The sequence below is a fragment of the Leucoraja erinacea genome, chromosome 1, assembly GCF_028641065.1.
Source record: "Leucoraja erinacea ecotype New England chromosome 1, Leri_hhj_1, whole genome shotgun sequence".
Classification (NCBI taxonomy): Eukaryota; Metazoa; Chordata; class Chondrichthyes; order Rajiformes; family Rajidae; genus Leucoraja; species Leucoraja erinaceus.
In genome coordinates, this window is record NC_073377.1 from 42,433,709 (window position 1) to 42,459,703 (window position 25,995).

Below are 25,995 nucleotides of genomic sequence, written 5' to 3' on the forward strand. Positions count from 1 at the left end.
AAGGCAGCATTGTCGAATTTTACATTTAAGTTCCTAAGGCATATGATACAAGCTTGTTAGCAAAAATGCTATGCTTACAGCAAGATGGGCAGCAGCAGCATGGATAAAAAGATTGGATTTTGGACTAAAAAAGATTGCTGGTGAATTGTTACATTTTGAATTAGTAGATAAACAATATCATTACGCTAAGGTTCACTATGAGGCCACATCTTTTCCACACATACTGGCACATAAAAATTAAGTTAGTTTATTTGCAAAATAGACAGATTAATTTTGCCTCAGTCGCATCATCACTTCAAATAAGGACTCGTTTCAGAATGTGAATGTAATAATTACTGTCATCTAATTTCTCTCATCACTGAAGATGAACTATTATAAGCATATAGCCTCATTTACTTGTATAATGATTACAGAAGATCTTATTTTTTTTCTAAACAATACATATGAATTAGTAGTAAGCCACCTGCCCCCTTAAGTCTAACCTGCCATTTAATAAGATTATGGTTCATCAGTGGATGACACTTTTCACCTCGTTGTTTATCAAATAAAAATCTATCGCTGCCTTAAAAACATTCAAAGACATTGTTACCACCATCTTTTGAGAAATTCCTAAAGACAAGCCCTTGGAGAGAGAGAGAGAGAGAGAGAGAGAGAGAGAGATAGAGTAAATAATGGTCTCATCTGTCTCAAATGGTGACCCATTGTTCTAGATTCTCCACAAGAAGGAACATAATCTCCACATCTACACAGTCAAGATCTGTCAATATATAAATCAATTAACTCGCCGACCCTGTCTCACTTTTCCGATCAATTAATTACAGGTATTATATTCGTTTACAGAGTACTATGTTTACATATTCTGTTGTGCTGCTGCATGTAAGAATCTCATTGTTCTGTCTGGGACATGTGACTATATAACACTCTTGACACAAAGTGATGAAGCAACTCAGCTGGTCTGGCAGCATCTCCAGAGAACTTCAATTAGTAACACTTTGCATTTGGCCCCTTCTTCCTGACCCGTAACGTCACCTATCCATGGTCTCTGGAGATGCTACATGACCTGCTGCGTTACTCCAGCATTGGTGTCCTTTTGTAAATTAACCAGCATCTGCAATTTCTTGTTTCTACATTAGCCTATACAGTGCGCCTAGTCTGAGCTGCTTCTAACACATTAGGATTCTTCTTGAAAAAGAGACTAAACTGTACACTTAACCCCATATATGGCCTCACCAGTATCCTATATATTCAAGCATAATTCATTAGTTCTGTATTCAAGTCCCCTGATTAACGATAACCTTTTATTTCTTAATTACTTGTTGTACCTGCACATAAACCTTCTGTGAATCATACACCAGGACATACTGCATCTCAAACTGAAATCCATCGTTTAGATAATAGGTATATGATTTTTCTTTACCTTTCCCAGGCAAAATAGACTGGAGCACTCGAGTTGCAAGGAGAGAGTAGATAGATTGGGACTTTGTTTCTGAGAAATGTAGGAGCCTGAAGAGTTATCTTCGAGAGGTTCATAAAACTGTGAAGGCCATATATAATGCAGATGATCACAGTCTTTTTTCCCCATGGTAGGGAAGTCTAAATCTAGAAGGCATAGGTTTGAGGTAGAAGGGAAAAAGATTTAAAGGGGACCAGAGGGGCAAAGTGAACACAGAATGTGGTGGGGATATCAAACAAGCTGTCAGAGGAAGTAGCAGTGGGGGGTACATTTAAACATTTAAGACATTTGGACAAGTTCATGGGTCTGAACAACTTAGAGGGATATGGGCCAAATGCAGACAATGGAAGGTAGGTGACCATCTTGGTCAGGAGCTGAATGAGTGGGCTGTAGGGCTTTCCCCTGCTGTAACTGACTTTGTGATTCTAAACATGTACTGGGGCACAGTTCCTTCTCAGCTCCTGTACAGGGGGGTGGGAGAAGATTAGAAGCAGAACTCTGCGACAAAGTTCGCCCACAGCCCGAGCTGCGCCCCCTGACGGGAGGAACGCACCCCCAGGCCCACTGCAAGCACGGAGATCCCAGATCAATAACTCCAGCCCAGCCCCGCTCCAACTCCAGAGGAACACGCTCCCCGTAGGGGCAGAAGCTGTGATGGTGTGCAAGGTACGTCTTGTTCTTGGGGTGGCGCAGCTCGGGCTGTAGGCGAACACGGCCCATCGGGGAGCGGATTCCTCCATTGGGGGGACAGGGAGAACCTGAGAATGAAATCACTTCCAAAGTTCTGCCCACACAGTCAGTACCCCTCTCCTATACTTGTCTCCCGCACTAAGATAAGAATGATCCCAGCCTAACCCTCCCTACCTGCAAGACTCAAACTCACGATTGAGTAACTGCCGGGAATATGAGAAGCAAAGGTATTCATTCCAACCAATATTGCTGGCAGTATATTGGTGCTATGCCCTTCAGAGAACCCAACAAAGGCTGCATTCCACTGGATAGTTGGGAATGTTGGCTGATGCCCAGTGGCATAAAAGAACTGTGTCGCTGCAAAGACCCAGGCTGTAACGGCATACCATGGGACTGTAAAATAGCCTTCAAATAGGAAAAAAAATCAGTGTAAAATGTGACGTTTTCTCTGAAAATCAGTCAACAGTTAATTTGTAATCACCACTAACACCTGCCAAAAAAAAATTAATTATCCACTTTAAAACTTTTACAGAAGTCTGAAGTATACAAATAAAAGGTGAATTTTCACTATATTTAATAGTATCATGCACGAAACCTTTCCATTATCACATCATTATACATATTGTCACATCTATTGTTAGGATCTATGGCAGAAACAATTCAAGATAATTCTATAGTAAAAAAATTCACCAGTCCATCGCTCTCAGCACTTAAGACAGGTTTATTTAATAACTCCCAATCTCAGGAAATACCTAACTTTTACATGGAACTTTCCCCCAATTTTCATTTATTACCTTTTGTTGTTTTGAGGGCATTTGGACCCTAAGGCATGGAATTTTAAGTAAAATCTAACACAATTGATAAAAGCAACATATTTCTTCCAAAACGTTAATTAGTTACTATTTTATGAAGAATCTGGCACCCTGAATGGTCACTTTGCTTTTCAATGTTTACCCACAAATGACCAGACCGATTTGATTCATTAAGCACAATATATAAATGATATTTAATTATAGTTGTTCCAAATAGCCACATGGTCACAGTTATTGTAGTAATTACGCATTTAACAATCATCTACACCAAAAGACACGTTAAGAGATTGCCAAAATTATTCAGGCTGAGAACATTCAAGAAACAGGATATCTACATCTTGTTTTATGTTCCTTGTTCAAACATCAATGGAGTACCACAGGGATGCAGCCTCAATGTTCCACCAACATAGGTTCAATCCTGACCTTCGTCATTGACTGACTGTGTTCAGTCTGCACATTCTACCTGTGACTGTGTGCGTTTCCACTGGGTGCTGTAATTTCTCCCCAAATCCCCAAAATATTTTGCTTGATAGATTAATTGGCCTCTGAACATTGCCCCTGCTGTATAGATGAGTCATAGCATCTGGAAAAAATTGACTACGATATGATGAGATTAAAGTGAAATGTGTCGAATGAGTGCAAAATAGTACTTGATTTAGAGTTAATTATTTTGATGAAATCATTTCAATGAAATTAAAGTGAAATGTGTTGAATAAGTGCAAAAGAGTACTTGATTTAGAGTTAATTATTTCAATGAAATCGAGGCAGTTCCAGTAAAGATTCACTTGATGCTGGGCCAAAGGGCTAGTTTCCGTGCTTTACCATTCTCTAACATAATTATACAATTCACTTCCAGCATTTCCTATCATTAGTTAAAGATTTAGGAGACTACTCCATAATTGAAAGACAGCTACTTATGAGGAACCAAAGAAATAGTGCAGTCAGAGTTGTATCCTACCAACAGAGCAACAACAAAACTTGCATTTATTGTTAATTATTTCAATGAAAGTGACAGTTCCAGTAAAGATTCACTTGGATGATGACTGGTGCAAAAGCATTGCCTTATAAGGAAAGGTAGGGTCTGTACTCACTGACGTTCAGAACGAGATGTGATCTTATTGAAACATAAAAGTTCTCAGGGGGGCTTGATAGGGTAAATGCTGGGATGATGTTTCTCTTCACAAAATGAAAAAAAAAACAAAGGGCATTGTTTCAGAATAAGCAGGTGCCCATTTAAGGCCAAGAAGAGGAAGAATTTATTCTCTCAAATGGTTGACAGTGTTTGGCATGACTTTGTTTAAGAAGGAACTGCAGATGCTGGAGAATCGAAGGTTACACGAAAAAGCTGGAGAAACTCAGCGGGTGCAGCAGCATCTATGGAGCGAAGAAAATAGGCAACGTTTCGGGCCGAAAACGGGTCTGAAGAAGGGTTTTGGCCCGATACGTTGCCTATTTCCTTCGCTGCATAGATGCTGCTGCACCCGCTGAGTTTCTCCAGCTTTTTTGTGTAACCTTTGGCATGACTTTGTCTGGAGAGCTGTAGAAGTGGAATTCTTGAATATATTCAAAACCAAGATAGATAAGTATTAATCAGCAACAGATGCAAGTGTTATGGGGAGAGGGCAGGAAAGTGGATTTGAGGATAGTCGGATCTTCTTGAATGGCATAACAGGCTCGAGGTCCAAATGGCTTTAACCTGTTTTCATTGTTTTATGGTCTTAAATATTCTTATCCAAGCACAAATATACCTATACTTCAATGGCCTATCAGAGAAAAACTAAGGTCCAATCAACAATGAAAACTATCATTGTTGACTATACCGTAACCAAAAGTTGAATACAACAGCAAAATTCTGTCGATAGAAGTTATCTGAAGAAATATAAACTCCTATAAATACTCAACAGTTCAGTCTGCATCTGTGGAGAAACCGAGTTACGATTTCATGTCAAAGGCCCCTTTTTAAAATCAGTTCTTAAACTAGTGCTTCCAATACCATGCATTTGCACAAAATAATAATTTTCTCACCCATTTGATTCTTGAAGGTAAGCTTTTAGACCAATCTACAAATTGCTGAAAGCATTTTCCCAACCAAATAAACACCTTTGATATTAAGATCATATTAGGTCTCCTGTCCTTGCTGTTTTCTTAATTAATCTCTTCGACGCATCTTCAAGGGTTAGTGATCCTCCTCAAAATAAATCATATTGACAATCTTTATATTGCACATTAGGACTATGACCTTCTTGAGCCCGATTGAATCTTTGATGTTTGACATACTTGAATACAATAGATGTAAAATACATAGTTTGCTCACTTTTGATCAGCTACTGTTCAATCCACAAAATGTTTGAAAGCAAAATTATAAAGGACCAATCAATTGTTATTTAAAAAGCAGCAAATTGCTACTACACAATAAATGAAATCTCTTGGACAAAGTACATACCTGTGTTATCAGTCTGTAATGAAAGATTCCTTGCCATACCATGTATTTCCAGGAGAGAAAATCCCTCCAAGAACAGTAGCAGGAAAGCCAGTGACATTCTCTCATTATGAAGCAGAATAAGTAAAAATGCTAAAAGAACAATAACAATAAGGAGTGCAGCAGAGTATACAGTCCCCAGTCCATAAGCAGCCACCGTCCGAGATTCATCCCGATCACCATTAAAATGTATTTTCATTGATTGTTGTATTTTACGGTATATCAGTGGGATGACGTGTAGAGAATCAGCTTTCATTTCAGCAGAGCTTTTACAGGAAGGGATAAGAGTTTCATCAGACTGTCTATTTTCCTTCACAAAGACAGTAATTGGATTCCACAGCACGATAAAGAAGCCGGTTGTTACAAGGCCAAAGACAATGCCTGGGAGAACGACCACAATCTTCTCTTTCATATCATGAAGTTTAACAGAAGTTTCTTCAGGGGCAGCATTTACAGCCCAATAGCAGCATGAGCAAAAAGCGATAAAAGGGAAACCCAAACGTACAAATAACACAATCAAATGAGAGCTGTTGAGGTTTCCGTAATGAAGGAACCATTTTCGTATGAGGTAGACCAAGAATCCAAGTGACAACACTGACAAAATGTAATGGACGTTCCTTTCTTGCCTATTACTTAAACTTGACAAAGGCCTGAGGAAGGAAGAGGGTTCACAATTTGCAAGTTCTTCACGACAGTTATAAAAGTTATTGGAGCAAAGCACACACAGCAGAAAGGTAACCAGTAATCCAATTATGTAAAGAGATTCTCTTTTATATGTTACAAAACTAGGGTTCCTATGCATGTCTATCACATTTAAACCATGATTAAGTTTTCCATTCCATTTTAGTTCTAGGACTGTGAAAGTCACAATAGACTTCAAAAGGAAAGATACTACTTGCCCTTCATTTACTACAAAACTATTGGAAAACATGGCTCCACACCGTAATAAGGTAAGTCCCAAAGGAATTAAGATCTTCCACCAACTTTGCCACTTCTCTTGAATAGCAGCAATAGAGGTTTGGGATAATTTGTTTGCAACTTGATTCTTAATGTATTTAGATCTCCAAAAATGCCAATGGAAGCCCAAATGTGAACCAACAGCCACCCAACAACATAATGTCAGAGACTTTACCATAATGCCAGATATCAGCATCCAGATACTGACTATTAACGCTGCAGCCAGGCCCCAGATAATTGGATAGAAAAGTAGAACTCTGTGTAAGGATTCAAAAGTTGACACATTTTCAGATACCAGAAAACAATGTACGCAGGCTGCTGTTAGAAGTATAATACCACACAGCATATGCACAGGGTTGAATCGGGCCCATGATTCTTGACACATTTCCTTGGTCTCCCTCAAGTAACGCCGCATTGTGATGATCAGATTTTGCATCCTGGCAAGGTGGTTTTGGTTTGGAACAAATTTTTCAAAAACATGTTGGTCTGTAATCAGGTCATTGTATTCTGCCATTGCAGTGGAAAACAATTGCTTCAGGTAACTTAGCTTTTCCAAGGGAAGATCCTTAGCTACTTGAAAATAAGATTCCAAAAATCGATTCACCTTTAAAATAAACATATTACACAACATTACTAAAAGTAGTGACACAGCATTGTTAATATTCAAGTTTCTTTGCACTTTAGCAACCATAGTTTGCCATGAGTTATTTAATAACATACGTGCTTCTTGTTATAAATAAAATAGGGTTTAGAATTATAATGTGTGCAACTTAAGGTGGAAGCGACAATGTGACAGAAATCAAAACACAACAAAACTTTTAGTCTTGTACCTGAATGGCATTAATGCGAAGTGCTTTTGCATGTTCAAGATACTGATCATCACCCAGCTTTGGTAAAGAGGTAAACATGTCTGCTATCACCATGCCAATATTACTGTATGGAATAGGAATTCCAAGTAGAAGAGCCAGGGTTGGTACAAGATCTATCTGAGACACGACCTCTGGATCCTAAATTCAGAAAATACGGGTGAGTGAAAGTTTAAAATAAATAAATAATGGGATGACCACAAATTTTTTCAAACAAAAATAACCTGTCTTTGTATGTGGAAAGATATACATCATTCCATAACATTACTATCAGATCTTTTCCTCAAAACATACAAACTTTCTTGTTCAAGTTCTTTCCTTCCATTCATGAGGAGAATGAAGATAGAGACTGACAGAAGCTAAAATTAGATCATAACACACGTAAGAAAAGTCATTTTGGAAATTAAATCAAATGTCAGGGGAGTCAGAGGATGTAGGCGAGGTATAAATGAGTACTTTGCATTTGTATTCACAAAACAGAAGGCAATGGAGGTGATATCAGTGTAGATGGATATGCAAGGGCAGTTTAAGATATAGAACAAGGTGGTGTTGGGGCTCTTGAAGAACAGTAAAATGGATAGACCCCCAGGATATATCCCAGGTTACTAAGAGAGGCAAGAGAGGAGATTGAAGGGGCATTGATAAAGATCTTTGCATCTTCTCTAGACACAAGCGAGATCCGGAGGGTTGTAGAGTAACTCACATTGGTTCTTTTATAGAGATAATCCAGAGAATTAGAGGCCAGTAAGCTTCATGTCAATGGCAGGGAAACTATTGGGAGAGGATTCTTCTGGATAGGATTTATTCCCATTTTTAAGAGAATCGGCTAATAACATACAGTCGACAGGGTTTGTAGGCAGTAGGACATGTCTTATTTCTGATTGAGTTTTTTGAGGGGCGACTAAGATGGATGGGCAGTGGATGTTAGCTACATAGAATGTTATGGCATTTTATAAAATCCCTCATTGTATCCAGATTCAGAAGATTAAGATGCACAGGATTCGTAAAAAGACACAAAGTGCCGGAGTAATTCAGCGGGTCGGGCAGCATTTCTGCAGAACATGTATAGGTGACGTTTCGGGTACGGATCCTCCTTCATGATGGATTGGGGGTGTATGGATATAGGTTAGTGATATTTCAGATTATGACCTTTCTTTAGACTGTGGAGTGCATGGGCAGGTGACGTTTGGGGCAGGACCCTACTTCAGACTGGGAGAGCATGAATAGGTCATGTTTTTTGGGTTCGGACCCTTTAGACTATAGAACATGGACAGGTGACGTTTAAGATCAGGATCGTTCTTCGGACTGACATTTCGGGTCAGGACCTTCACTGCACAGGATTCATGGTGATGGTCATATGGATTCAGAACTGACTTACTCAAATAAGAAGGTTGTGGTGGAAGGATGTTATTCTGGTGGTCTGTGACCAGTGATGTTCCACAGGGATCTGCGCTGGGACCTCTGTTGCTTATGATATATATAAATGACGGGCATAAATGTAGACACAAAATGCTGGAGTAAATCAGAGGGTGAGGCAGCATCTCTGGAGAGAAGGAATGGGCGACATTTCGGGGTCGAGACCCTTCTTCAGACTGATGTATGGGGAGGGGGAGGGACAAAGATAGAATGTAGGCGGAGACATTAAGACTAGTGGAAGAACTAGGAAGGGGATGGAGAAAGCAAGGGCTATCTGAAGGTTGAGAAGTCAATGTTCATACCGCTGGGGTGTAAACTACCCAAGCGAAATACGAGGTGCTGTTCCTCCAATTTGCACTGGGCCTCACTCTGACAATGGAGGAGGCCCAGGCCAAAAAGGTCAGATTGGGAATGGATGAGGGGAGTTAATGAGCCACCGGGAGATCAGGTAGGTTAAGACGGACTGAGCGGAGGTGTTCAGCGAAACGATCGCCGAGCCTGCACTTGGCCTCGCCAATGTAGAGAAGTTGACACCTTGGACATAAATGTAGATGGGTTAATTAGTAAGTTTACAGATGACACCAAAATTGCTGGAGTTCTGAACACTGAAAACGGCTAACAAAGTATAGAGCGGGATATAGATCAGCTGGAGAATAGGGTGGAGAAATGGCAGACGGATTTTAATGAGAGCAAGTCTGAGGTGATTGCCTTTGGGAGGTCAAATGCAAGGGGAAAGTAGAAAGTTAATGGAAACCCCTTAACAGCAATGATGTATAGAGAGGACATGGGATCGAAGTCCATAGCTCCCTGAAACTGACAACATAATTTGATAGAATAGTAATGATGGCATTTGGTATACTTGCCTTCAAATGGTTGGGGCATTGATTATAAGAGTCAGGAAATCATGATGCAGCTGGATAAGACTCTGGTTAGGCCGCATTTAGAGTATTGCCCCTCTTTACAGGAAGCATGTGGAGGCTTTGGAGAGGGTACAAAAGATGTTTATCAAAATGTTGTCTGGATGGGAGTATTAGCTTTAGGAATATTAGCTACACGGAGAGGTTGGACAGACTTTGGTACACAAAAATGCTAGAGAAACTCAGCGGGTGCAGCAGCATCTATGGAGCAAAGGATATAGGCAACGATTCGGGCTGAAACCCTTCTTTCAGACTTTGGACAGACTTTGATTGTTTTCACTAAGCGCCGGAGGTTAAGGGGAGATCTGATAGAAGTATTCTTCCCAGCGTGAAAAGGTCAAACATTAGAAGTTATAAGGGAGAGTTTTAAGATGAGAAGAGGCAAAGTTTAAAGAGATGTGCGGGTTAAATTGTGATTTTGTTTACGGAGGGATGAGGGTGCCCGCAATGTGTGGATACAATAGTGGTCTTTAGATAGCAGGAAATGGAGGGACATGGATCACGTGCACCGACACGTGTAGGAAGGAACTGCAGATGCTGGTTTAAACTGAAGATAGACATAAAAAGCAGGAGTAACTCAGTGGGACAGGCAACATTTCTGGAGAAGGAATGTGTGACGTTTCGGGTTGAGACCAGATTGTTAGGGATAAGGAAACGAGAGATATAGACGATGATGCAGAGATAAAGAACAATGAATTAAAGATATGCAAAAAAGTAACGACTCTCACCCAACAAACAACTAACAATGCCTTTATCATTGCTACTTTTTTGCATATCACAGATATTATGGGCAGAGGGGCCTATTTCTGTGCTGTATTATTCTATGTTCTACATATGTCATCTAATTTAAAAGAAAAAAAGTTTATTAGCAATTTGTGTTCATCAAAACGTCAACGTGAAAATATTTCTGTCAATTTACATGTTTGACTAACATCGGACTACAAACAAGTCATTTGGCTGACTCCAAGTGTGGCATCATGGTTTAACACAAAAAAAAAAGACAGTGGTTAATTTCTTTGAACATACAGCAATTAATAAAATGTGGAAAATATCTCCCTGTAATGTGCACAGGATACAGGACATACAGGATAAATAATTAAGATGTTATCAAGTCACATAATTAGCGATAACTAGAAAGGTTAAAACAAATGGAGAATATGTAGTTCGGCTTTTTTTTAATAAAGATCTTTTGCATAGTGCACATAAAATATTGAACATTTACATACTGTGGACCATTTTACATTTCTCGGGGTTTTCGAATTTTGACAGGAAATGCTTGTTAGGGCGATTTAACTAAAATGACAGGAAAAGAGGTTGCAGCGGCAGAGACTTCCAGAGAGGTTGACAGCAATAAATGCAGAAGAAAGAGAAATATAGTGGAAGGATGTTTGAGTGGCAAAGAAAATTAGGGGGTAATTCGAGCACTATGATAGAAAACATAGGAGTTAAATACTGAAGAAGGAAACTTTACATTGTTTTGAGTACAAGAGTAAAGATCTCTTACTACAATTATTTAAGGTTTTAATAGGCAACAATGTGGTTCTGATCTCCTCACCCAAAGAAGGTCAAACTTGCTATTAAAGGAGTGCACTGAATACTCATTAGATTGGTCACTGCAACTACAGTGACATTGCAAGTAGATAGGGTGGTGAAGGCGGCTTTTGGTACATTGGCCTTCATCAGTTAAGAAAATGAGTATGGAAGTTGGGACGCCATGTTATAATTGCACAAGTCATTGGTGAGGCCACACTTGGAGTATTGTGTTCAGCTTCAGTCACCCTTCTGTAGGAAATATGGCATCAAGCTGGAAAGGGTGCAGAGAAGATTCATGAGAATGTTGTTACAGCATGAAGATGTGAGTTATAGGGAGAGGTTGGGCAGGCTAGAACTTGATTCGTTGGCACACAGGAGGCTGAGGGGTGATCTTATAACAATGTCTAAAATCATGAGGGGTATAGATAGGGTAAATGCCAAGTCTTTTACCAATGTAGGGAAATCAAGAACTCGAAGATATAGGCTTGTAGTCAGAGGTGAACGATTTAATAGTTACCTGAGGGCAACCTTTATCTTTACAGAGGGTGGTGAATATACAGTAAGAGCTGCCAGGGGACGTAGTTGAGGCAGGTTCAGTGCAACATTTAAAATACATTTGGACAGGTACATGGATAGGAAAGGCTGCAAGGGATATGGGTCAAATGCAGGCAAATAGGACTGGCTTAGATGAGGCATCTTGGCCAGCATGGACAAATGGGTCAAAGGGCATGTTTCCATGCGTTCATCTCTATGACTATCTCTGGTAGCACAATAACATGATAAAAATTACATTCCGCAAATCAGGACTTACTTCAGTTTTGATCTCAAACATGGGAAGCGGACTATAAATAAACAAAGCTGCATCAACTTCTCCTTCGCTGTCACCCCCATGATCTCCTGTTTCTGTCATTCCATGATCTCCCATTACCACCAACAAGGTATCATTTTGAAGTGTTGCAATTAATGACCTATCAGATAAAGATTTTATTTAAACCAGGAAAAGTTATTCTGCTGCTTTATTTTTACAATTTTGAACAGTTTGAGCAATTAAGAGCCCTTACCTAACACAAATTTCTTATCCCTTCCCCACAATGTAGGAAAGTGACCTTCCCCACAATGTAGGAAAGTGACTCAGTTTCTCCTTGCATTGCACAACTTCAGCCCATATGTGAAAAGAAGGCAATGCGGAAACCTAGGACTATTTCTCTCAATGTTGCAATTAATTAGGTTTAGAGCTTGCAACTACAGTGAGAAAGGGACACCAATCGTCACAGTGCATATGTCCAGCTAAACACGAACAAGATGTTGTAGGCCATACACTTTGCTTCCTGCAAGGAATGCTGTTTTGTAGTCTTCTGCAGCAAAATCTTTAGGTAAGTGATCTAACAAGAAATCCAAAGGTAGACAAAAATGCTGGAGAAACTCAGCAGGTGAGGCAGCATCTATGGAGCGAAGGAATAGGTGACGTTTCGGGTCGAGACCCTTCTTCAGACTGATGTGGAAGTGGGGCGGGAAGAAGAAAGGAAGAGGCGGAGACAGTAGGCTGTGAGAGAGCTGGGAAGGGGAGGGGAAGGATGGAAAAAGCAAGGACTACCTGTTCATACCGCTGGGGTGTAAACTACCCAAGAAATATGAGGTGCTGCTCCTCCAATTTGCCATGGGACCCACTCAGCCCATGGAGGAGGCCCAGGAAAGAAAGGTCGGATTCGGAGTGGGAGGGGGTTGAAGTGCTGAGCCACCGGGAGATCAGGTTGGTTAATGCACACAGAGCGGAGGTGCTGGGCGAAGCGATCGCCAAGCCTGCGCCTGGTCTCACTGGTGTAGAGCAGCTGACACCTAGAGCAGCGGATGCAATAGATGAGGTTGAAGGAGGTGCAGGTAAGCCTCTGCCTCACCTGGAAAGACTGCTTGGGTCCTTAGATGGAGTCAAGGGGAGAGGTAAAGCGACAAGTGTAGCATTTCCTGTCGTAGCAAGGGAAAGTACCAGAGGAGGGAGTGGTTTGGGTAGGAAGGGACGAATTGACCAAGGAGTTACGGAGGGAGCGATCTCTGCAGAAAGCTGAAAGAGGAAGAGATGGGAAGATGTGACCAGTGGTGGGATCAGTTGGAGGTGGCGAAAATGTTGGAGAACTATCTGTGTTGTATGTGATGGCTGGTAGGTTGGAAGGTGAGCACAAGGGGGACTCTGCCCTTGTTATGAGTGGGGGGGGGGGGGGGGGCCCTTGTTATGAGGAGTGAGGAGTGAGAAAAAAAATCTAATTTTAGCTGCATAGACTATTAAATATTTAAAAAATCAAGCTGACATTTATTAAAAATCATGGCATTTCAGCTTTAATTATTATCTTATGGACATGTTGCAATCTTTGATTTGTGCTTTAAAATGTTTAAGATTAAATTGTGTGTTTTCTCCTTCATTACTATCCCGTACAATTGTCATAAGGGATAGGAGAAGAATTAGGCTATTTGGCCCATCAATACACCACCATTCATTCATGGCTGATCTATTTCTCCCCCCTAACCCCATTCTCCTGCCTTCTCCCCATAACCTGACACCCATACTAATCAAAAATCTATCTATCTCTGCCTTAAATATATCCACTGACTTGGCCTCCACAGCCTTCTGTGGCAAAAAAATCCAGATTCACCACCATCTGACGATATAAATTCCTCCTCATCTACTTCCTAAAGGAACATCCGTTAATTCTAACCTTTAGTCCTAGACTCTCCCACTAGTGGAAACATCCTCTCCACATCCACTTTATCCAAGCCTATCACTATTCTGTCAGTTTCAATGAGGTCCCCACTCATTCTTCTACACTCCAGCGAGTACAGGCCCAGTGATACCAAATGCTCATCATATGTTAACCCACTCATTCCTGGGATCATTCTTGTAAACCTCCTCTGAACCCTCTCCAGAGACAGCACATGCTTCCTCAGGTATGGTGCCCAAAATTGCTCACAATACTCCAAATGTGGCCTGACCAGAGCCTTATAGAGCCTCAGCATTACATCCCTGTTTTTGTATACAAGCCCTCTTGAAATAAACGTTAGCATTGAGTTTGCTTTCTTTACTACCGATTCGACTTGCAAATCAACTTTTTAGGTCACGGGGAGAACGTATAAACTCCACGCAGACAGCACCCGTAGTCGGGATCAAACCCGGGTCTCCGGCACTGCATGTGCTGTAAGGCAGCAACTCTACCGCTGTGCCACCGTAACCGCCCTAGGTCACGGTAAGGGCTTTAAAGCAAAACAATGAATTCAGTAAATTCCTAGAAAAATCTTGCAACTGGATGCAACTGAATTTCCATGGACAATCAAAAGATATTTAATCAATAGACGACAATATGTGCAGGATTAGGCCATTCAGCCCCTCGAGCCATTCAATGTGATCATGGCTGATCGTCCACAATCAGTACCCCTTTCCTGCCTTCTCCCCATATCTCTTGACTCTGCTATCTTTAAGTGCCCCATCAAGCTCTCTCTTGAAAGCATCAGAGAACCAGCATCCACCGCCCTCTGAGGCAGAGAATTCCAGACTCAGAACTCTCTGTGTGAAAAAGTTTTTCCTCATCTCCGTCCAAAATGGCTTACCCCTTATTCTAAAACTGTGGCCCCTGGTTCTGGACTCCCCCAACATCGGGAACATGTTTCCTGCCTCTAGCGTGTCCAAACCTTTAATAATCTTATATGTTTCATTAAGATCCCCTCTCATCATTCTAAATTCCAGAGTATACCTCTTTAGGGGAGAATACGTGTTCGGCACGGACTAGAAGGGCCGAGATGGCCTGTTTCCGTGCTGTAATTGTTATAAGGTTATATACAAGCTCAGCCGCTCCATTATACCAGCATATGACAGTCCCGCCATCCCGGGAATTAACCTGGTGAATCTACGCTGCACTCCCTCAATAACAAGAATGTCCTTCCTCAAATTGGGAGACCAAAACTGCACACAATACTCCATGTTTGGTCTCGCTAGGGTCCTGTACAACTGCAGAAGGACCTCTTTGCTCCTATACTCAACTCCTCTTGTTCAAATGTACCCAGAATAATGAATGAAGTATAAGCAAAAAGTAACGATAATGGAAACAGGCCATTGTTAGCTGTTAGTTGGGTGAAAATGAGACTGTTTTCTCGTTTTCACCCAACTAACAATGGCCTGTTTCTGTTATCATTGTTACTTTTTTGCATTTCTTTCATTAATTGTTCTTTATTTCACTACATCTCTCATCGTCTATATCTCTCGTTTTCCTTATCTCTAACCAGTCTGAAGAAGGGCCTCGACCCGAAACGTCACCCATTCCTTCTTTCCAGAGATGCTGCCTGTCCCGCTGAGTTACTCCAGCTTTTTGTGTCTATCTTCAATTTAAACCAGCATCTGTAGTTCCTTCCTACATTAGTGTAGATGGGATATGTTGGTCAGTGTGGGCAAGGGGCCGAAGGGCCTGTTTCCACACTGTATAACTATCAGAATCAGAATCACACTTTATTCGCCAAATATGTTTTGCAACATACGAGGAATTAATGATAAAGAGAAAGGTTTTGCCAGGCTTTAGCCTAGATTGATCTAGTAAATGATTTGCTCATTTCTGCAACGTAATCTAAAAAGAAGGTATATAGTACTAGGTTTACAAATGGACACCTGCAACTAGCCAATACAGCACAAACCTGACATTGATACCGATATACATTTCAAGATAACCCACTGTATTAGCTTTCAAACAGCTTTAATTACAGTCCTCACTTCAAACATACCTCAGCATCTGGTTCATCTGATTGAGCTTTTCTGCCATCATTGAGTGGCGAGGCCCATATCTATGCCCACAGTGGTCAACGCCTAGAAAATGTGCAATGAGCACGTCCCATTCACCAGCTTCCACTGTAAGCAGAGAACAAACTCGTAATTAGTAGAAATCATAACATTACGAACTGTCAAACACAAAAGAACAATTAATCTACAGTTCACAAGGCAAAGCTGGATAAAAAGACTTTAGTACATTTCGATTAGCAGAAATGTTTGTAAACACCACAATTGTATTAGCTGTAAGGAGAGGTTTGACAAATATTGATTGTTTTCTCTGGAGCTTCTTAGGCCGAGGGAAGATCCTTGCATAAGGTAGGTAGTGAAAGTCTTTCTCACAAGCTAGAAATCTTAATGACTAGATGGCGTAGATGTATGGTGGGAGGGGGAAAGGTTAAAGGATATGTTTGAGGCAAGTTTATACAGAATGGTAAGGTGCCTGGAATGCCTTGTCATGGGGTGTGATGGAAACATGTGATGATGACGTTTGAGGGGCATTTCGACATAGAAAATAGGTGCTGGAGGAGGCCATTCGGCCCTTCGAGCCAGCACCACCATTCATTGTGATCATGGCTGATCGTCCCCTATCAATAACCCGTGCCTGCCTTCTCCCCATATCCCTTGACTCCACTGGCCCCTAGAGCTCTATCTAACTCTGACTCCACTGGCCCCTAGAGCTCTATCTAACTCTAGACATGCACATGAATATGCGGGGAATGGAGGAATATGGTTCATGTGCAGATGGGATTAATTTAGTTTGGCATCATGTCAGCACAGTTCTTGTGAGCCAAAGAACCTGATCCTGTATGGTACTGTTCTGTGTTTGATGGATGGTAATTTCCATGCAAGTCTCTTTAATAAAAACAGAAATGTTAGCAACAGTCAGCATGTCAGGCAACATAAACAAAGTTAACATTTTAGATTGAAGTCCTCAACTTTAAGTGTTAAGTCTTTCTCATTTCTAAATGATACCTGACCTGTAGGGTGATCCCCAACATTTTCTATTTTTATTAACAATACCTGCGAATGAATAATATTGTCACCATAATGCCAAAATGACATTCATAATTGAGGAAAACCACTACAAAATTCAAAGGAACATTAAGAACCAGGACAATCCTTCTGAAAAATCTATCATCACATGAATAAATTACAGGCACCAAATTTACATGGTTCTTCACTCAGAGTTAATTTTAGGTGCTCCACCCCCTAACCAATCCAGGGCTTGTGTGAGCATCTATTGCTATAATTGAACTGATATCTAAATATGGAAAGTTCAAATGCCACCAGAAAGAGGGAAACAGAAGTATTTCATTCCAGGGATTTGAGAGCTGTGACTACAAAAAAAGCCCAACTGGTTTTTATCCCCTTCGGGGAAATGGGAAATGTATCAGCAGAGGTGACTGACATGCAACCTGCATCTTAATTTATGGTTGCCTGTCTCTCTAACAACACACATTAATTACTGTCTCGCTTGTGTTACCCACGCCATGCCAGTTATTTAAAATGCATTTCCCATCCAAGCTGGATTCTTGGAATTCCCAAAGCAGAATACCAAAATAAGTCTCAAAATCATATATTATTTAACAAGAATCAATGTTAAGATGGGAAAAGGGAAAGTACAACGGGATCTGGGGTTCCTTGTACATCAGTCTATGAAAGTAAGCATGCAGGTACAGCAGGCAGTGAAGAAAGCGAATGGCATGTTGGCCTTCATAACAAGAGGAATCGAATATAGGAGCAAAGAGGTCCTTCTGCAGTTGTACAGAGCCCTAGTGAGACCACACCTGGATTATTGTATGCAGTTTTGGTCCCCTAATTTGAGGAAGGACATTCTTGCTATTGAGGGAGTGCAGCGTAGGTTTACAAGGTTAATTCCCGGGATAGCGGGACTGTCATATGCTAAGAGAATGAAGCAGCTGGGCTTGTACATGCTGGAGTTTAGAAGGATGAGAGGGTATCTCATTGAAACATATAAGATTGTTAAGGGCTTGGACATGCTAGAGGCAGGAAACATGTTCCCGATGTTGGGGGAGTCCAGAACCAGGTGCCACAGTTTAAGAATAAGGAGTAAGCCATTTAGAACAGATTCGAGGAAACACTTTTTCTCACAGAGAGTGGTGAGTCTGTGGAATTCCCTGCCTCATACGGCGGTGGAGGCAGGTTCTCTGGATGCTTTCAAGAGAGAGCTAGTTAGGGCTCTTAAAAATAGCAGAGTCAGGGGATATGGGGAGAAGGCAGGAACGGGGTACTGATTGGGGATGATCAGCCATGATCACATTGAATGGCGGTGCTGGCTCGAAGGGCCGAATGGCCTCCTCCTGCACCTATTGTCTACTTGATGTTTTTCTCATATATGTTTATAAAAGGAAACTTTGAAAGACAGCCATTGGCTCACTAGCTTTCACACAGAATCATAAGAGAAGAACACGTCATGGAAAAATTAAAAGGTTTTTCATCTATCTTTATTGCACAAAATATGTATAACACTACACAAAAAATAGATATTCCTCATTCTATTCATCGGAATCATCCATTCAGCAGAATCTCCAGATTGCCCGCAATGCTCGGGCAAGGGGGCGTTGGAACACATCCTGAGCTGTTGCCCAAAGGCTCTTGGGCAGGGCCGGTACACATGGCGTCACAACAAGGTTCTTAAACCCATTGCAGAAGCCATCAGCTTGGGAATCAGCAGCTGTAGACGAGAACACCCCACCACCCAGATGATCACCTTCGTGAAGGCCGGAGTGCAGCTGCCAAGAACCACAGCAGCCAGGAATCTGTCAGGAATCCTGGCAACTGCGCAGGACTGGCAGCTTTCCTTAGACCTGGTGAAACAGCTGAAGTTCCCACAGCACATTGCCATGACCACCCTGAGGCCAGATATCCTCCTGGTCTCAGAGGCGACCAAAAACAATGTCTTGTTGGAACTAACAGTGTCGTGGGCGGACCGTCTGGAGGAGGCCCACGAGAGGAAGATGGCCAAGTATGAAGAGCTGGTCATAGACTGCCGTAAGCAGGGCTGGAAGGCAAGGTGTATGCCCATCGAGGTTGGCTGCAGAGGTTTTGCAGGGCAATCGCTCTACAAAGCCTTGAGTGCACTGGGCATAAACGAAGTGGCGAGGAGAAAGGCCATCAAGAACACCACAGAGGCAGTGGAGAAGGCCTCGAGATGGCTCTGGATCAGGAGAGGAGGTCCATGGGGAGGAGCGAATGCCACCTGAACACAAGTCGTGGTCTGATCAACCACGGCTGGGTCGCCTGGGTGAGGGTGTCTGATGTTGAAAGACCCGAAACACCCAATGACCCCAGGTTACATCGCTGATGATGTGTTCAGGAGCATCTATCAATGTATTTGTATCAGTCAAGGCATATTTAATGTTATGCTACCTCAAGTTTATGGCGTTGGGCTCAAGTCTCACTGGAAACTCAAGCACATGATCGATAATACCTAATCCAACAAAGAAGGATGCTGTGCATCTTTCAGTGTTATCTTTCAGCTGAGATTTTAAACTGTTCTCTCAGGTAGACATAAAAGATTGACAATTTCAAAGAGTGGGAAATTTATAGCCAGTGATCCAGCCAATATTTATCATTAAGTGAATATCACAAAGAATAGGATCAATATCAAATTGCTGCCATGGGACCTTGTAATATATGGTAATACATAAACTGACCACTGTGTTTGACAACAAAAATACCTCACTGATGATTAAGAACTTAAGTATCATAAAGTGCAATATTTTTCATTCTAATAATTAACATAACACTGACAGCCAAAATACATGATCAATCAATGTATAATTATTAGCTCCATAAATTTATACTTGATAGAGTTAGCTCATCCTCGAACACCAAGCAGTGTCATTCGGTCAAAATCAATGTTTGAGGACATTGATAATCCCAATGTTAGCACCTTCACCTAACACCTCCTTGCTGAAACATTAGGAAAGATTGACCAAAATTTGTTTTGGAATTGATTGACTGACAACTGAATTGTTGTTTAACATCAATGTCAAATCTTCGTATAATCTGCACAAAATTAAACTGACAACAAAATGTGCAATAACTTTCTCCATTGAGGAATCATGATTAAACAGAAAGCAGTATTGTTTTATTTCACAATTAAAGGTTAAAATACAAGTCCCTGTAAAGATAACACAAAGCGGATTCTATGCCTTATCTGCATGGATTTAATAAAGTATAGATTTTTGAGATACTTATTAATTTCTTACCTGTTGTGAAGATATGTTGAAGGATACCATCATCCACTGTATGAAGGTCTCTCACGTTAAAAGAAGAAAAGGGGAATGATCGGGCAAACTTATTTGGAAACAGCGCTTCCCACGTGTCATCTCCCATGAATACCACTTTCTTCTCTAAAGGAAGCAAAGTACACGTGGAAGTTGTTTAATTTAATTAACTTAAATGCACTTTTTCTTGCTGTACTTTAAAAATAAGAAACTACAGATGCTGAAAATAAGAAACAAAAACAGAAAACGATGGCAACGCTCAGCAGGTCAGCAGCATCCAATAACAAAGAAACAAAGCTAATGTAGAAGACAGGATAATGCAGCTCAGGAGTAGGCCTTTTGGCCCACAATGATCGAGCCGAACATGATGCTAAATTAAACTAATCCATCCTGCCTACGCGTGATACATATTTATGAGCCCATCAAAAATACATTTAAATCATGTACACGATCATATCTACTTCCAGCACCACCTCTGGCAGCGCATTCCAGGTACATAACCTCACTGTTTAAAAAACCTGGCATGCATTTCTATTGTAAACTTTATCCCTCTCGTCTTCGAGCCGTGCATTCTAGTTTTTGACATTTCCAACATGGGAGAAAGGTTCTGACTGTCCATCTGTATCCCGGGGGGCCACGACCCGCAGACCTAGGACACGCCCGGCAGGTTTAGTTCTCCTGCTGCAGATGGGGACTTGCCTGCCGCGGACATAGGAAAGAGGACCCGCCCAGTAGGCCCGGCTCCTCCGTTGGAGTCCGAGGCCTCGCCTGTGCTGTGGAACCCACCTGGAGGCCCTGCTGGCCCGCCCAGAGTGGAAGGAGTCGGAAGGAAGGCCGGTGAATAGACCAGCTGCGGGCAGCAGTGGCCACTGGAGGCCTCGGCTGGACTGGGCACCGATCCAAGAGGCCGAGCACATGGACTGGACGTGGGCTAGAGCGACAGAGGAGGGCACCAACGCTACACTTGGCCAGGCCAACCCCACAATGCCGTCAGGTCAACCGGCCTTCATGGTCAGATCAGGATCCCTGCATTTACAACAACAGGGATTTGAAAATGCCGCCAAACTGGTGGCTCTGTATACTGTCTCAGTGTACATCTGCTATACACTTGGACTGTATCTGCAATGCTTATTCAAGATGTATCTAAGTACTTATGTATAGTGATAATTGAACAGAACTGTAAAAAAAAAAGAATTTCATTATGCCTCGGTATATGTAACAAAAAAAGTACCATACCATCTTATCTCTACCTTCCATAATTTAAAAACATCTGTCAGGTCACCACACACCCAAGATAATGCTCCAGAGAAAACAATCCAATTCTAGCCAACCTTTCCTTGCAACTAATACCATCTAACCTGTTCTGCACCTTCTTCAAAGTCTCCTCAGACTTCCTATAATGGGGCTATCAGTCCTGCGCACGATACTCCAAATGCAGCCAAACCAGAGTTTTGTGACTTCCTGAGTTTTAAACCCAATGTCCTCAATGAAGGCAGGTATACAACATTTACCATTCTACCCATTTGTGTTTTCATTTTCAGGGAGTTATGGTCTTGGACCCCATGATCCCTCAACACATCAAGGCTGTTTACGGACCTGCTACTAATAGTATACTCTCTCCTTAAATTTGATTTCTCAAACAGTAACGCCTTACAGTAACCCACATTAAACCCCATGTACCATTTCTCCACCCATTTCTGTAGCCAATCCATATAGGGTGATTTCACCAAAGGTCAAATGAGCGTAGATCCCCCCTCACGTTACCGAAAAATTTAACTGGAGGACATATGTCACTTCCCGTACATGTTAGTGAATGGGGAAACACGCACTTTCACACCCGTTAAAAACATGGAAAACGGCCGATATTTGAGCTGAAATTTTCTGTGCTAGTCGGGGTGACCGTGAAGCACAGCGACCTAAATTTTCAGGCAAAAAAAAAGATAGAAACTAAGGTAATTACAAGACGGAACTGAACGTGGAAAAAAAGCGGAACTGCTTAGCAGACATTTGCCGTGGAGATTTAAAGATCCAAAATATAGGGAATTATCGCGTTTGCTCGCTGAATTTCATCAAAAGTAAGGCATTATTGACTTACTTTTGATGAAACTCAGCGAGCAAACGCGATAATTCCCGATATTTTGGACCTTTAAATCTCCACGGCAAATGTCCGCTGTTCACTTCTGCTGGATTGGCACCTTCAGCTCCCTCTTTAATTTACCTTAGTTTCTATCTTTTTTTTGGACTGTAAATGTAGGTAGCCGTGCCTCACGGTCACCCCGACTGGCACAGTAAATTGCAGCTCAAAAACTGGCCGTTTTCGATGTTGTTAACGGGTGGGAAAGTGCGTGTTTTCCCATTCACTAACATGTACCGGATGTATATCATGTACTCCAGTTGAGATTTTCGGTCATGTGGGTGCAGATCTACGCTCCAGTGACCTTTCGTGAAATCACCCTATATAACTATGTACCTTGACAGCTTTCAACTCAAGTAATCTTGATGTCATCTGAAATCTTACTACCCAACCCATCTACTTCTTTGTCCTATAAATACAGTAAACCCTCATTTAATGGACCCTTTATAATGGATTTTGGTTACAATGGACAGACCTGACGATGCTCAGGCCGCTGCTCTGACATGCTCTGTCACCGTGGGGCTCCCTCCCCTCTCACCAGCTGCAACCTCTTTCTGTTGGCCATCGCTTTGTCCCACCCCACCCCCCCCCACCCCCCTCCTCCTCCTCCTCCTCCTCCTTCTCCCCTGGAATCAAGAGTGTCTTATTGTCATATGTCCCAGATGGGACAATTAAATTCTTACTTGCGGCAGCACAACAGAATATGTGAATATGTAAACACTGATACATATTTCACCTTAGAAGCCACTAGCAAATTGGAAACAGCACCTCATATTTCACCTTGGTGGCTTACAAACCAGCAATATGAACATGGAGCTCTCTGAATTTAAGTAACTTCAATGCACACTCCCCTCCCCACTTAATTCCTCAGCTTTTCAAATTGTACCCCTCAAGTTCACACCTACCCTCGCCAACAAGGGCCCAGCAGGGCACCACCTGCCTGAGGTCCTTTGTGGCTGGCTCTAATTGGTCCCGGTCTTTTCTCACCTTCAGCTCTTCGCCCCCTCCCCCCCTCCTACTTTCAGAGATGCTGCCTGACCCACTGAGCTTCTCCAGCACTCTGTGTCTATCATTTTCAAATAATCTCCAAATATGCATATACAATACAATCCGGGTTCATATTGTAATCATGAACAATCAGCTTGTATTCTTTAAGCAACCTCGAGGCAACTAGATTAAAATTTAAAGATAACAACAAAGGTTGGTCCGACCAAGGTGTTCGATATGGACTACATAGATTTTAGCAAGGTTTTCCACAAGGATGCGTGTGGCAGAGTGGTTTAAAAAAAAGGAGCATGCCTGTAGGATCCAAGGACGAGTATGAAACAAATCCAAAACTCCCTCAGTGAAATGTTACGAAGGGAACTGTTGACTCGTGCTTTGTAACTGACAAAGAATGTAGAGAGGAACTGCAGATGTTGACTGAAGATAGTCATAAAATTCTGAGAGTAACTCAGCAGGTCCGGCAGCATCTCTGGAGAAAAGGAATAGGTGACGTTTCAGGTCAAGACCCTTCTGCAGACAGAAGATAGGTCCGACCCAAAACGCCACATATTCCTTTTCTCCAGAGATGCTGCCCTGTCCGACCTGAGTTTATCCAGCATTTTGTGTCTATTTTCTTTGTAACTGATGGGTTTAATGGCCAATGTTGTAAAACATAGAAAATAGGTGCAGGAGTAGACCCTTCGAGCCTGCACCGCCATTCAATATGATCATGGCTGATCATCCAACTCAGTATCCTGTACCTGCCTTCTCTCCATACCCCCTGATCCCATTAACCACAAAAGCCACATCTAACTACCCCTAAAATATAGCCAATGAACTGGCCTCAACTACCCTCTGTGGCAGAGAATTTGTGGCCAACTTTCCATGACCCTATATTAAACCACTTTCATTTTTAACTTACTGTTTAGCACAAATTGTTGGATCAAATTATCTTCCTCAATTGCTGTTGATGCAAAGTTGCTGCCCACATCTATGAAGGTAGGCAAGGTACCGGTGGTCATCCCTTTAATCCTCTGCATGGTGGTTGTGGGCGGATCGGCTCTGAAACGGAACAGTCTGGCGTGCTGAGGTTTAGAAACGACGTTTTGATGGATCACCTCGAGTTTATTCTCGTACGGTTTGGGATTGGTGTTTCCAGGATCATACTTGGCAAAGTCAAACCTCAGGGCGTCGATGACGACCACGACAGCTCTGGAAAAGCGCCTCGGCATCCAGCACGGATTAAAATGCCGAGTGGAGGAGGGGGAGTGGAGGCAGGAGCTGGGGCTGCGGAGCTCCAGCCGCACCAGCAGGAAGCCGCTGAGGAAGAGGCCGAGGCCGGCGCTGAAGAGCAGGCAGGTCCAGCAGAGGGACAGCACCGTGGCCAGGCGGGGCATGGTGGCGATGGCGGCTCCCACAGGCTCTCTGTGTCTCTATCCCTCTCCCTCCGCAAAGCAGCGAGGCGGCCGCTTCAATCAGATGGCGCCATTCGGATCTTCCCGCAAACCGTCACCAAGGTCAAAGATGGTCACCCACCCGCGGCCGGGCCCCACCCCCCCACGGCAACCTCCTCCTCCCCCGGCAACCTGCTCCCCCCACCACGGGCTCCACCTCCTCCCACCGGCACCCGCCCACACACACACACACCGCCACCGCCCGCCTCCAACAGCGCCGCTGCTTCCCGCCGGCCGCCCAACAGCCTCCCTCCCTCCCGTCGCGGCGCCACCTGACACACGGGCTGTACAGGCAACAGCAAAGATACATAGAAACATAGAAACCAAAGATTGTTCCCGATGTTAGGGAAGTCCAGGACCAGGGGTCACAGCTTAAGGATAAGGGGGAAATCCTTTAAAACCGAGATGAGAAGAACTTTTTTCACACAGAGAGTGGTGAATCTCTGGAACTCTCTGCCACAGAGGGTAGTTGAGGCCAGTTCATTGGCTATATTTAAGAGGGAGTTAGATGTGGCCCTTGTGGCTAAGGGGATCAGAGGGTATGGAGAAAAGGCAGGTACAGGATACTGAGTTGGATGATCAGCCATGATCATATTGAATGGCGGTGCAGGCTCGAAGGGCCGAATGGCCTACTCCTGCACCTATTGTCTATGTTTGGCTATTGTCTCTGACATGATGGGGGGGGGGGGGGGGGGAGAGTGCAGTGGAGAGATAAGCTTTTCCCACTGAGTAGGGAAGATTCAAACAAGGGGACATCTTGAGAATTAAGGGACAGAAGTTTAGGGGTAACATGAGGAGGAACTTCTTTACTCAGAGTGATGGCTGTGTGGAATGAGCTTCCAGTGAAGGTGGTGGAGGCAGGTTCGTTTTTATCATTTAAAAATAAATTGGATAGTTATATGGATGGGAAAGGTATGGAGGGTTATGGTCTGAACGCAGGTGTATGGGACTAGGGGAGAATACGTGTTCGGCACGGACTAGAAGGGTCGAGATGGCCTGTTTCCGTGCTGTAGTTGTTATATGGTTAATGGAGCTTACTGTAGGTGTTGCGAGGTCGTATGAGGTGTTGCATTTTGTGAAATCAAATCAGAACAAGACCTAATTCTACAACACTCCCCAAGGTGAAAGCTAGGCCCTGGGGAGTGTGGCAGAGCAGTCCATAATTCCTTGAAAGTGGCCTCAGGTTGAGAAGGTGGTGAAAAAGACTTTTGCCTCATTGGTTTTCATCAGTCAGGGAATTGAGTAT

The 25,995-nt window shown here is 42.6% G+C and overlaps 2 protein-coding genes across 2 annotated transcripts in view; both read right to left on the bottom strand.

Annotated features, from left to right (window-relative positions):
• The window catches only part of vcp (valosin containing protein), a 156,161-nt gene extending 134,303 nt beyond the window's left edge, over nt 1–21,858 (bottom strand). Inside the window, exon 1 of the mRNA XM_055633438.1 lies at nt 21,848–21,858. The gene's annotated coding sequence lies outside the window, so the exon portion shown is untranslated. The remainder of the gene's footprint in view (nt 1–21,847) is intronic.
• The window catches only part of pigo (phosphatidylinositol glycan anchor biosynthesis, class O), a 31,417-nt gene extending 6,589 nt beyond the window's left edge, over nt 1–24,828 (bottom strand). The window contains exons 1-7 of the mRNA XM_055633434.1: nt 24,218–24,828; nt 20,160–20,303; nt 15,879–16,002; nt 11,935–12,091; nt 7,222–7,398; nt 5,399–6,995; nt 2,348–2,548 (exon numbers count right to left, since the gene is read on the bottom strand). Coding sequence (XP_055489409.1) covers nt 2,348–2,548; nt 5,399–6,995; nt 7,222–7,398; nt 11,935–12,091; nt 15,879–16,002; nt 20,160–20,303; nt 24,218–24,692 — 2,875 coding nt within the window. The 5' untranslated portion in view covers nt 24,693–24,828. The remainder of the gene's footprint in view (nt 1–2,347; nt 2,549–5,398; nt 6,996–7,221; nt 7,399–11,934; nt 12,092–15,878; nt 16,003–20,159; nt 20,304–24,217) is intronic.
• Between the last annotated feature and the right edge of the window lie 1,167 nt (nt 24,829–25,995).